A 13,872-nucleotide genomic window follows, 5' to 3' on the forward strand; every position below is an offset into this window, starting at 1 on the left:
CTGGCTCCCCTTACAGCATCATTGCGATCTCCCTCCTCAAAGGGTTCTAATAGCTTAAGCCAAAGTTCATAATACTTTGTCTCATGGTTGGTTACTAATGGCAAGGGGTGATCTGACAAGATCCATGCTTTTGGAGACGAAAAAGAACTGTGGCCACTGTGGCAATTTTTTAAGGTGTGGGCTCAAGAGTTAGTGCTTTAGTGAAATTTTGTGTTTAATGCCAGTGTTAAGAGCTAGCAAAGTAAGGCAAACATAGGAAGGTTGATTTCTTTACCACCTGCATCCTGTTCTTTGCATTCTTTCCCTTCTAACCTAAAAACAAAGTTGTTTCCAGTTGTTTTTTCCTCCTAAAGCAGTCCTTTTGAAACAAAGATTTTGCTGACTGCTCTGTGGACTTGGCTGAAAAATTAGATGTGCAGAATTTTCTACTTACTCCTCCTGGGAGAGGCATAGCGCTGCAGCTGTGCGGCAGCAAACATAAGTAGGACATATTCACTTTCAAACACCGTATTGGAGAAGTAAAGATTTAACTTCCAGAGTCTTAAATAAAAAGTCTGAGTGGACAGTTTTAAACATTTTCTGTTGCTGCCACTATCACCTATTCACCCCCCACACACACCCACTAACCCCTGACATATGCTAATGTGATGAGAGCAGTTTTTGGCAATTAATATCCTTTCACAATGCACGCAGTACACGTGCACACTTTCTATAACTCTCTCAAACACACCCACCCTTTAACACTCATCGGTGAATGATTACACACCAATTCATATGGATGTTTGGTATCAGTATGCAGAGTGCCTTGTAAACTTCACTCATTACACCGCAGTTACAAAATAACATCCTAGAAATTCCCAGCAGCTCGCTTTCTCTTATTTTCTCTCTCCGAGTGAATCTGAAGAGGTCCACTTGTTATTGAAAATGCAATAAAATGAAAATATATGACTGTGTCTCAGGGAATATATGCATGCATATGTGTACAACGCATGCTTAATATCATTACCAGGGTCCTTATTTTTATCCTAATGCTGCTCTTCCTTTCCTTATTCTTTTCCTATTCTACCTATTTCCCAGCGTCCAGTTTCATTCATTAATTCCAACACACTATGAACTCTCCCCGTCCTGTCACTTTTTCCTGTCCCCTCCTCTTGTTCACCAGCGTTTTGTCCACTCTGCCATCCCTGTATCTTCCTTAGCTTGCTTGGCGTCTTCAGAGAGGCAGAGTAAAGAATTGAGTGACTGCTGTCACAGCATGCAGCCCCAACCATACACCCACACACACATCCACCTACACACATATAAAGCAAGATAATGCCCCCCCCCCCCGGCCCAGAACACAAATACACACTTTGCTAAGTATTGCTTCAGACTGTACAGTGACGTATACACACACACACACACACACACACACACACACACACACACACACACACACACGCACACACACGCACACGCACTGATCTGACACCACACAAAACATTTATGTGCTGACTGCCACTGCACAAAGCCCTGGGCGAGCTGGCTCCAAACACGCACCGGGACTAAGATGGACAGCTAGACAACAGCACAGACATACAAAAAAAACTGTCATTTCTGCATCAGCACACAAACAATGGAGAAACAACAACAACAACAAAGGGAAGAAAATCAACAGGATGATAAAAAATAAAAACTGGAAATATTTCGACTGATGAGAATCCCCTCAAATGGATTCTTTACTCGTCTTGGCTCTGTCAGTCGGTAAATATTTGTCAACATCCAACATGATGTGTTTTCAAAAAACATTTGAGACATAACAAGGGAAACCAGCAGCATTTTGATCTGTCAACATCACTTGAAGGATTTCATAAACTGATTTTGATTATGCATTCACCCATCTTGATGCTCCCAGGACCACAGGGACCGTGCTTTTAGAGTTTACATCAAAACAGACAAGTGATCTATCTCTCTGTGTTTCTCTCATTTTCTGTATCTCTGTCACTCTCACTTACTCTGTAGTGATTTGTTCTCATTTTTCCTGTCACTCCACCATCCAGTGAAGTAGTTAAAATACATCATCTACTGTCCCTTCACAGCAAACCCAGCCCTGAAATCTTTCCGTGATAATACAGCAGGCAAAGAGTGATTTTAAAAAGAACAGAAATGCAGGCCGAGACTAAAAGAGACCTGCAAACACATCGATCACAAGCAGCCCGTAAAAATCAAGAGCCAACAACTGTCCAATTTACATCCCACTGCTAAATACAAGCCCAGCTAACAACAGTACAGTATATCACCATGAGAAGCCCATTACTCTCCAAGACTTTGGCTAAGAGAAAATGGCAAAAGCTTGCTGCAGGGAGACAAGAAACAAAATATAGCTGTGAGCAGGATATCTGCTTCAAGACCTGCAGACTTTCGGCTCTAGAAGTGGAATTCAAAAGTACTGAGGCCGTGGTGACAAATTCCCTCATCACGGGTGTCACTGCTCTGAAAACAGCTGTTCTGCTCTAAGTGATGCATGAGAACAGCAGCTCAACAAATAGAGGGAGGTTTCTCCAGGAAATCCGATTGTTGTCCCAACTGTGCAGAGCAGCATGACCTGAACTCAAAGCACCCCAAATCTGCAGCCAGAGGCAGGTCTGTACGTTTTTTTTTTATTTAATTTGCACAGTGATGGCAGAAATAAACAGTTAAAACAGGCTGATGAAGGCATTTATATGACAGAAATGTTCCAAGGTATTTTAATTTCTACTCTAAACTGTTTCATAAACTATAATGTGACGGTCTAGTGCATTTAAAGAATACGACATGCTACTTTTATTTAATAGTGTTGTAAAGGTGGCAGAGACTAACACAGGACCAATAAATCCTTTCTTTAAATCATGCGTTCTGTCAATTAAGTCAAGTAAGCACAAACTACTCCAATAAAATGTGACAATGGCACTTTGCAGTGTAACTTACTAAAAGTTATTTCATTGCTAAAATTTGGAGCATTGCTATTATTTATGTATGTGAACTGTATGATTTGACAGGAAACCAACCAATTTTAACTAATATAATTTGCATCATAATTTGCCGGCAAACACTCACACAGCCCCTCCAATCACTAACAGCTGTAGTAGTCAATGTTCTTAACACTGTACAGCGCTTTAGGAGGAATTTGAGAGCACAGTTAAGCTCCTATTTCAACCCAGTGAAGTATTAAAAAGTTATCGTAAAAGCTAACCTGGCCAGCATATATGTTGACATTAGCTGTTTAACTGTTAGCAGTTACCCAGTAGCCACATTAGCCATCTGTTATCATTAAGGTAGCAGCTACTGAATTTTAGTTAGATAAAAGATAAATAATTGTTGCAGGCTGAACGTGACATGGATGGAATATGGAGCAGTGACAGAGCGGATTACGGAAACAGAGAACGGGGCAGTTTGCTGGCTGTGCAGAGCAGCGGGGGAACCGTAGCCCAACAGAGCAGAGTCTAATGTAGAGAAGTAAACCGAGCAAATGAAGAGTGAAATCCGGAGCAGCACAGCCAAATCAGACGGGTTTTGTGGCTCAAGAGCTGAAGAAAGGACGCAAAGAGCTGCAGACTGAGGTGGACCAGTGTGAATGGTGGACAATATATGATAAGCTTTAACTACTTACACAATAATTTATTGAAATGGGTTTCTTATTTTGTTGTATAGCTCTGAGGTCAGTTTTGAAAAGCAGGCAATGAGCATAAGTGATACCACACTTTACCACTCCATCTTCCATTATGCTCTTCTTCCACAATAATTACATTATTGATATGTGTTGGGCATTTTTTTTAAAATATTTTGCTAATTCTAACTTATAACTGGAAAAATTTGTGGAACATTAACAAATGTTAATAACTTCTTTTTCATTACTTCTGTTGTTGCACGATGGGCTCAAAAGCTTTTATCTAGTATTGAGTATTTTCTTGGGTATTGGTATCGACTTTGAAATTCCAGTATCTTGACAGCTGTAGTAACCCCATGCATAGTCAGCAACAAAGTTTAGTACCTGAGGTTTACCAGCAGAACATTTCCTACTCTGGGTTCAATAGCTTGTTACCAAATGCATCATGCTGCTATCTCTCTCCCTGCTAAATCATGCTCATGCACCTGGCAATAAGGGGGAATTCCTACTTAGCTCCATGTTTCAGTTTAGACACTCATGCTTCCACTGAAGGCTCTAGACAGGTAGGGGTGACCATGCCCCAACTGTTATACTACCTGTCTACCATTCTGAAGCATGAAGGTGTTCAGATATGTCTTACAGCAGCTCTTCTGTGGTATTGTACTACAGTACAGATAAGCCTTTTGATCGTCATGGACATCAGTTAGCCTCAGGCACCCGTAACTCTGTCACTGTTCCACCATTTGTCCTTCCTTTGATGACACATGGCTGCGTGAGTCCTGCTGCCTTCAGATGGATCAAGAGATTTAATGAACTGAGATGCTTTCACTACAGCATAAAGCTGCAGAGGACAACAGGTCCTGCTCAAATTACTGATCCCAGTTTGCAGATGACAGTTTAAGCAGCAATGACAAAACTGATCATTTACAGTCTGTTACTGCTGAACATTTGCTCCAAGTTCTTACAGCAGTTTAGTGACTTAGCTTTGCTTTTGTTGATCAAAGCACCAAAGTGGCAGCACATTAATGCTGCACCAGCAACAGATGTGCTCTGAAATGACTGCGTGCGGGCCAAAACCCAAGACACATTTCCCACCAACAATTTACTCTGCACCACCTTATTAAAATCAACCTCACTCTTGATTTCCACCTGCTTAATATGACCCCTGTCTTTGTGTCAACATAAAAATCCACTCTTTAACGCCGTATCACCCGCCTGCCTACTAGAGTAACTAGAGTTGCCGTATTAGACGTTTAGAGCTTGTTCTGCTAATTCTCAGGGACAATAACCATGACAGCACACCTTTTTCACACCGGCTGAATGCGTCTGCGAGAGCTGGCGTCACTGCCAAAAAAGAAATACATGCATAAAGAACTAAAAGACAGATACACAGATGGCTGCACTTGTCCATCACATGTTTGCGACAATAACTTTCTCAGTTTGCTCGCCACAGTCTGCAATCTACAGCCTGCAATTTACGCAAAGAGTGAACTTCCCCCGGAGTTTCTCTAGAACTTTAAACAACAGGTTTCCACTGTGTTCTTTCTACAATTCATCCAAAATTGCAGGCCAAAGCCACTATTCATGTACTATACACCAAAGTGCACTATGAACATCATATCATAGTTATTACATCCTGATAGTGGAGCAGAAGTGGCGAGCTTGCCTTCTAACAGTTTTTTTAACTCTAGTATAGACCTCCGCTCTGCTCTCACTCAAATCCATTTAAATTATGATTTGCTCTGGAGTGACAGTCACAGCAAATACTGTATGAAGGTGTCACACAACACAGAAGAGAAGGAGATATAAATGCTGCTTCAAACATTTTCCCAGAAAAGCTGGAGGATAAAAACTCGTCGCCATAAAATGTAGACAAAATCAGAACAATCTATGATATAGAAAAACAATATAAGTCTTCTAATCTCAATCAAGGCTGAGCTGAGGTTTCGTTTTAAGGGGGGATGCAGATGAACAGAGGAAAGGTTCGCTCTTACCAGTTTCTCTGGAAATCTGGATAAAGGCCTCAACGCCGCTCTCGCCATAGTTGCCTTCTGAGGCCAGCGTGGAAACGTAGTTCCACTCCATTGCCGTGACGATGTCCATCATGGCCTGGGCCTGGTACGAGTCCGGTGGCACAACACGGGAGAAGAAGTCATAGCGAGTGTTGTCACTCAGCTCGGGAGCCGTGGAGGCGTAGCTGATCTGCGGGATCTGGATGGAAAAAGGGGAAGAAGGAAGGAAGATGTTGAGGAAATGTGAAAAAAAGCACAGTTAATAGCGTGGTGTTTCTGAACGTGAGCCAAATAGTGTAATTGTTTTACTGCCTACATATTAAAATGAGTAAAGTGGGAAGACTCTTATATGATTATTTTTTCAATTTAATGTTTATCACCACAAGTAATGTGTTCCCATACAATGAAAAAAAAAAAAAACTCGAAAAAGTAAAACGGTTCAGTGATATTTGAACTAGGAATTACAAAACGCCCACTCCCTGCAGGATCAGTGTGGTAAACAACTGTCAGGAAATTGAGACAAAGTCATCAACATGAATGTTACAGTGTAACTAAAATGAGAAATTGCTGGTTCATAGATATGAAAGGAAAAAGAAAACATACTGATGATGAACAGGTATTAAAGCATAATTGCTTCATAATTGGAAATATGAATACAGGCTGACAGTGTGGTAACTAAAAGGTAAGCAGGTGGTGTCATTTTTCAACACTTGTGTTATGGCTGACAGATTCAGGATAGAGAGAAGATTTAAAAGAGACAGAGAAGAGACATGTGGGAAAGAAAAGCACAACAGTCAGATTGCAGAACGGAGAGACAAAGAGGCTGACGAAATAACAGAAGACACACACACACACACACACACGTCTATTGCTTGTGATAGGTGGCATAACAGGCCGAAGGTGTTCAATGGCTGACAGGCAGATTGATTTTTCCCCCTGACAGTGGGAGAAGCCCCTCCATTTATAACATTCGCAAACACACACACACACACACACACACACACACACACACACACACACACACACACACACACACACACACACACACAGAGTTTTTGGGCAGACATATCATTGGCATACATTCGAAGCAACTCTTAACTGCCAATCTCAGCCCAAGCATAAGGTGTGTCAGCTGTCTGTCTCCCATGCTAACACACACAAAAACACCAACGTCGACAACTGCTGAACACAGCAAATCCAGGCGGGAGATTTAGGACAGACAGTGTGTGCAAGTATGTGTGTTTATGTGACTTGAATGTTTCTAAAGGCCATCACTCACTGTCTTTATTCCCTTTGAGCATCATCTGAAGTCTCTGTCGCTGTGCATCTATACTTGTCTTTGCCATTTTAAAAAGGTCAGCGATCCATTTTGAGAGATACTGTAAGTTATTTCTCTTCAGTGGTTTTGAAGCAAATCTGTAAACAAAGGTAAATAATGCTAAGTTTCAAGATTATTGCATGCAGCATAAAAATGCATTGTATTGTAAATGAAGTATGCTAATTGTAATTCCTAACCTGTACAGCACATTAACTGTGTATAAGGAGAATATTGAGAAGAGAGAATATTTTGTTTTCACTTCTATGACAACGCTCATTGCTCAGTACTAAATGGAAAAATTCTTGTTTTATTGCTGGCTGGATATCTAATTTTGAAACAAAACAGCTTTGTTCCTCAGTTTTCAGTTGTTTAATAACTTTCCATTTTTCCAACCCAATGGAAGTTCACACTTCCAGCATTTGAGTGCCGTTTTTGGTCTCCTCTGTCAGGGGAATAGAATTGGGAACTCTGGTGAACTTCAGGATATGTATAATTCATAGAGGTAATGATAAACAAACAAAAAAGGAAAAAAATCAAAGCCAATTCCAGCTCATCACTGTATATACAGTATGTGGCTACATGCATGTGCTGCTGCGTTCACGTCTATGCTGTGTGTAACTCCACCGTTTTACTTGGTCTTTTACTCTATGTACTTTTAAATAACTGAATATCCATTTCAAAGAGCACTGAATTCATGGATGCAGGAGTATGAGGTATCCGTCTGTTTACCATGGGAAAGAAACTTTGTGACCTCCGCAAACCTAATACTTTGATCTTTTGTTATTTCACTCTAAAGCTGGGAACCACAGACATACTCAGACAAACACACTCAGTAATGACTTGTCATCCTTCCCAAGTCATTACTGAGTAAGAGGACGAAAAGCAGAGAAAAGAGCAAGTGCAGTGAGGGAGCGAGAGTTACATAAAGTACAGATTCAACATCCAATATTGTCTACTGCAGGCATAGAGCCAGTACCGTCTACCCCAAATATACCTGTGTTTTCACAAAATATTTCTGCAGACATTTATATAGTCACTAGGGATAGGTAGCGAAAACAGGTAATAAAACGTGCACCAGGGCTAAATTATTAAAGACTGTGGTATCGATAAACTCCAGCTTTATTAGTTCTACTCGAAGAAAACATGATGAATTTTCTCTTTTCTCCTTTCTTTCCTGTGTTTGAGGGGCAGAGGTGGCTGTTTGCTCGCTGCTGCTCCACGCCGTACTTGAGCACACACCCAGTGAAATATCCGAGTGACTTAATTGTTTAAAAGTGCGACTGTACTTCACAAGCAAAGCTACTGACAACGCAGAAGCACAAGCCATCTTTCCATACTTTTTCTTTGGTTTATCCAGTTCTTTGTTGTGATAGGGCTGGTGCCTCAGAATTACTGTTGTACTGTTAAAAAAATACTGTAAAACTTGGAGCTTTACTAGATATATGCTATAATAAATGATTTAATTACATATTTTTACAGCATTATCCTGTTAAAATAAAGTATCGTCTGGTATAAATAAAAATAACTGTAAATAAATGTCAGTATAGTGTAACCCAATTCCTAAAATCATCTTAAACAAAAAAGAAGAAAAAGTAAAACATTTTATGTTCATTGTTTCTGTTCTTACTGTTCTTGTTTAATGAAAGTGAAAAGAGATCAAAATATTTATTTAAACAAAAAAGGGACACAGATTTATATATTTGTTCTGGTTAAACAAGGGTTAAGTTTCTCCGAGGGTTGATGAGCTCTGATGAGAGCTGTTAGGTTTTACTCCACTCCTCTCGTGTCAGCCAATCAGTGAAGCTCTAGGCAGCTCTTATCCTTCCTTAGTACCAGCTCCCAAGTTCAGTCTCTTGCTTCTATAGCCGAACAGAGCAGGCGGGCTAAAAATTGTTATCGAGGACAGAACAAGACCGGAAGGTTTACTGAGCTGTGGCTTCACGTAAACGCTGAGCATCCACTCAACAGGTTTTTATATGGGACGAATCCAAAGACCAGGTCAGCAATTCCAGAACCCAGAGTGTTACAGTGTTCACTGGATGGCGAGCCAACCTAAGATCCTAGGAGACGATATACATATACACGCACACTCATTTGCACATTGATGGACTGCAATCCTCTACTGTACAAGTAGTGCGGTAGGACAGACAATCTCTCACACTCACTCACTCACTCACTCACACACACACACACACACACACACTCCCCTTATTGGACAGATTCTATTGCAATACACCTGTTTGTCAAGGACCCCACCAGCACCATTTGGACTTAAAAAAGACCAATTCTTTACTTGTGCACAATTTTATTTTTATTCTATTTTTTTGCTACTTTGGGGGAAAATTTTATACTTGAAGTTCTGTTAAAACCTGTTGTAATTCAGTGTTGGTTACAAAATTCCTTTAAAAGGCTTAACATCACTAAAGTACTTTTAAGCCACACAACTGTGTTTGTCTGGTTTCTCTGCCATTCATGTAGCAGAGCTCTAAGGGTCGTTCTTAATCTTCTGATACTAGCCCAAAAATACTCATTACCTTGGTAATTATCCATTGATACTGTATTTCAACCCACGTAAGTGCTACAATAGTCACTGGATATCCCAGTCTACATGTTAAAGCATCCATTGGACAAAATATTGAACCCAGAGTTGCCTCCATCAGGATGCACTGCAAATATCGAAAACGTACATATAAAAAAAAAGTGCCTGTGTGTATGTGTGTGTGGCTGGATGAATGAGGCTTGTAGTAAAAAGCACTTTGAGTGATTAGTTGGAGTAGAAAAGCGCTATATAAGTACTGGTCCATTTACCAAGTTACTACCACTACTGACACATTCATAGATCCCTGAAAAACAGATATGTACCTTTCATAAAGGTGCAGAAACCTTCTTAATTTTCCAAATGTCAAGCGACGTTTGAGTGTTGTAAATCATTTACGTACTGTGAGTTCCCATTGACTCGCAATGACTTGAGCCCTTTTCAAAACAAGCTGAGTTGGAGGTGTAGTTAGAGGCGGCAAATTAACAGCTTGGTTCCCCCACATCGCCGGGGAAGAAGATTATGCCTGCAATCCCCTTAATTCCATTTGCTCTAATGAATATGTGTGTGAGTGTATGAGGGAGAGAGAGGGAAATACAAGTGTGAGTAATAAATGGAAGAGTATGTATAGGCTTATCTGCCGTTTCAATTAACACTTTCTGACTCTCATGCACTTATCAGAGTAATGTCCTGTATTGTTTCAGAGTTTTGGAAGACAATTATTATCATCTATGCAATATCCACTGACTGCAGAAAGATATCAACAATAATTACTGAATGCATAAACAACTGGATCGGAGTCTAGTAGTGGAAAGTGGACAGATAAAGCAACTGAAAACTTTTGTTGCAAATAGACTTATATTCAGCTAAAAAAATAAAAAAATAAAAAGCCTGTTTGTAACCAAGATGATGCTAAAATGTAATAATTTGATAGTATTTCTTTTTCTATGAGACAGAAAGTATCTAAACCGCTGTAGATGCAGTATGTCCTGGAGATACTTGACCTTATAGACATGCTGAATGATGACCCAATCACAAACTAAGAAATAGCTGTATTCAAGAGAAAATACTTTGGTGAACATACAGCGTTAATGTTATTTTCTTTAGTTCTAGATGCTGTTCATAACCTTGTTTGGCTATTCATTACAATTCAGTCATTCAATATATGACATTTTGCATAAATGCTTGCTTGAAAGCTTGAATTTTAAACTCTTTTTTTTTCCCATTTTATTCAAAGAACTACCGTACTTCCACAAAGTAACAAATTGTTGGTAGTTTTGGATCCCCGGAATACAGTCTATATATAATAGCAAATAAATAATTTTCACACACTGTTGTATAATGAAGGCATCTTAAATCGTTAATCCTCTGTTCCCAAGGATCTCTGGATTACCAGAATTCCAGTATGCATGCTGCTGCTCGCCTCCTTACAGTCACTACTCTTAAATAAGCCAAAAGGTCTCTGAACCAGCACTTATTCCCTGTACCTCCCCACAAAACCTCATTAGAAGCCTAAACTCTTTCTAAGAACAAACACAAACTAATCTACATCAAGTAGTGGGGCTGCCACTGAATAGCGATTGGGCCCAGCCAGCAAAGATATTAAATCTTGGTTCCTTTGCTTAAGTATAGAATTAATCACAATGAAAACATGGAATAGACTAGTCTCAGCCATAAAAATAACAGATTAATTCTTAATTGCTGTATTCCCCTCTAAGCAAAGAGTATTGAAAGAGTAAAAGCTTATGTTTCCCCTTCATGAAAACAATCAATCAACACCAGCAAGCTGTTAATATCACTGTTTTCTTGAGCTCTGGAAACGAAATCCTTTGACTAAAACATTGCTTTAAGAAAACCTTTAAAAGCCCTTCTGCTTTTTGTTTCCAAATAGTATCTCCTGAATAAACTCTGGGGGCAGTGAAAGCAATAGAAACCAATATAAGCCAATATCCTAGAAGTCCTGCCACTATAGACAGTTAGGTCTGCCCCGTCTGTTCCTTAATGGGTTTGGTGAAAGAGAGGAACAGTTTCATCCTTCACTATAGATCCAACTAAATCCCACTAGGGAGCTGAACAGATAACTAACAGCCGGATTTGGACCTAATGATTCAAGCCACTGGCTTTTTGTGAGTGAGTGTGTGTGTGTGTTGTTTCAGCTGGGAACCAAAGTTGAGTATATTCATTTCACAGAATTGCACCCATCCTGGCAGAGGAACCAAAAAGACAAAAAAAATCAGCATGGCAAAATATGCTTACCTAAGGAGACTTCTGGTTTGTGAGGAATGTTAGAGTCAGCAACTTGTGCTGTGCTTTCAGGCTACCGTAACCTACGACGGGCTGAAAATAAGCACAAAACAATCTAAATCTATGACAAATATTAGATTTTATTTTTTTTTTATTCTAAATGTTGTTTTAAAAAATTATTGTCATGTGGAGACCTTACAGAAGCATGACTGCAACCTAAACTGGCCTATAGTGTGTGTTTGTGTGTATCTGGTGGTAATGGAGCCGTCAGGTAGGGAAGCAGAGTCTGAGCAGAAGGCTGATAGATGGCATTGGTTTGAAGCTAATTAACCCCAAAGCATTACACGCACATATCGCTTTTCTGTCTCCTACACACACACACACACACACAAACACTGTCAGTAAGAGGATTGGATACGTTGTTAAACAGACAGACTTGCAGGGGCATCGTGAGGAAGGTCGGTCACGTCATCCGTGATAAAATTATCTGCTTAATCACGCTAACCAATTTATAGTCAACTTTTGCGTGGAGAGAAATTGTAGTCATTTTGTATACATAATTTCAAAGGCTACAGAGCTTAGACAAGGATTGACAAGTCTTAGACACCCAGAATGAGCTGGAGGAATTGAAGAGAGCATGGTGACCATGAGAATATAGGCACAAATACAGTAAATTGATTTGGTCTTCTGGATCCCTGCTTTTGAGTAAGTCTGGATAGTTATTTACTTGTTCAAAAACATTTTTGACTTAGCCCTCTAACAGCAAGCCTGGTCTCTGTTTAATGAGGAGAGTATCGCCACAGTGGGATCTCACCAAGCTAATTTACCAGCATGAAGACTGCTGGGGCTAAGGCCTGGGCGTCTCTCGCTCCGTCTAACCCCGTTCTCCCTGTCTGGGGCCATCTGTCTCATTTTTTCCTGTTTACTGTTTGTACCTTTGCATTTGTGCCGGTCTTTTAGGCTTTCATGTTACAAATGTATCCTCATTTAACTGTTTTAAAAGGGGATTATATTTTAACAATGCAACTACCACAGTAGACTATGATAGTTAAACTACTTTTTCCATGGCTGTAGGTGTAAGATGACTCATACCAAAACAAAAAGGTTCACGAAATTGCATGTTCTTCCAAAGGTTTCTTTTTGGTTTCCTCAGTCCAAATACAAGCATGTTGTGCTAAGTGGGGATTTTAAATTCATGTGAGCATGAGTGGTTGCCTGGCTCTCTGTGATGGACTGGAATCCTGTTCATGGCTTCCAGCCTTTTGTCCAATGTTAGGATAGACTAATTCATCCAAATTGTAGAGGGTGATATGGTAACAGCTGGCCATTTCACATCCAAGTCAATAGTGTTGTCAGGACACTGATTTTCAAGAATTACATTAACCCATCGATATCATTGAATTCAGGTGTTGCAATCACTACCATGGCCACAGATGTATAAAATTAAGCACCTAGGCATGCAGACTGCTTCTACAAACATTTGTGGAAAAATGGGTCGGGAGCTCAGTGAATTCCAGTGTGGTATTGTGATATGACACCCGTTTAGCAAGTAAAGTTGAGAAATTTGTGTGCTACTAAATATTCCACAATCCAGTGAATGCGAGTGCAAATGACAGGAACACTGTCAGAAAGTGGTAGGCTATGGAGAAAAAAATAAATAAATCACAGAGTGGGGTCAGCAGATGCTGAGGTGCAGAGTGTGCACAGGTCGTCAACTTTCTTCAGAGTCAACAGCTACAGATGTCCAGACTTCTGGCCTTCAGATTACAGCATTTAGAGAGCTTCATAGAATAGGTTTCAGTGGCTGACCTGGATGCAAGCCTTACATCACCAAGCTCGATGCAAAGCATCAGATGTAGTGCTTTAAGGCACTTCTCAGTCTGAAAATCTGATGGACAAGTCTGGGTTTGGCATTTGCCAGGTGAAGGGGTACTTCAAAAAAATAAAAACTTGACTGGCCTGCACAGAGTCCTGAACTCAATCCAAAAGAACACCTTTGGGAATGTATTAGAGCGCAGACTGTAAGCCAGGCCTTCTCATCAGTGTCTGACCTCTGAAATGTATTTCTGGAAGAAGAATGGTCAAAGATTCCCATAAACACACTCCTAAACCTTGTGGAAAGCCTCCCCAGAAGAGT

General features: G+C 40.2%; 1 protein-coding gene across 4 annotated transcripts in view; it reads right to left on the reverse strand.

The window, feature by feature from the left end:
* grm8a (glutamate receptor, metabotropic 8a) overlaps positions 1-13,872 on the reverse strand; it is a 294,600-nt gene that overhangs the window by 159,776 nt on the left and 120,952 nt on the right. For all 4 annotated transcript variants that reach the window (XM_026146524.1, XM_026146523.1, XM_026146525.1 and 1 more), the window contains exon 3: positions 5,620-5,836. In XM_026146524.1, the coding sequence (XP_026002309.1) occupies positions 5,620-5,836 (217 nt within the window). The remainder of the gene's footprint in view (positions 1-5,619; positions 5,837-13,872) is intronic.

Source organism: Astatotilapia calliptera, chromosome 17 (assembly GCF_900246225.1).
Source record: "Astatotilapia calliptera chromosome 17, fAstCal1.2, whole genome shotgun sequence".
In the NCBI taxonomy this organism is placed as follows: Eukaryota; Metazoa; Chordata; class Actinopteri; order Cichliformes; family Cichlidae; genus Astatotilapia; species Astatotilapia calliptera.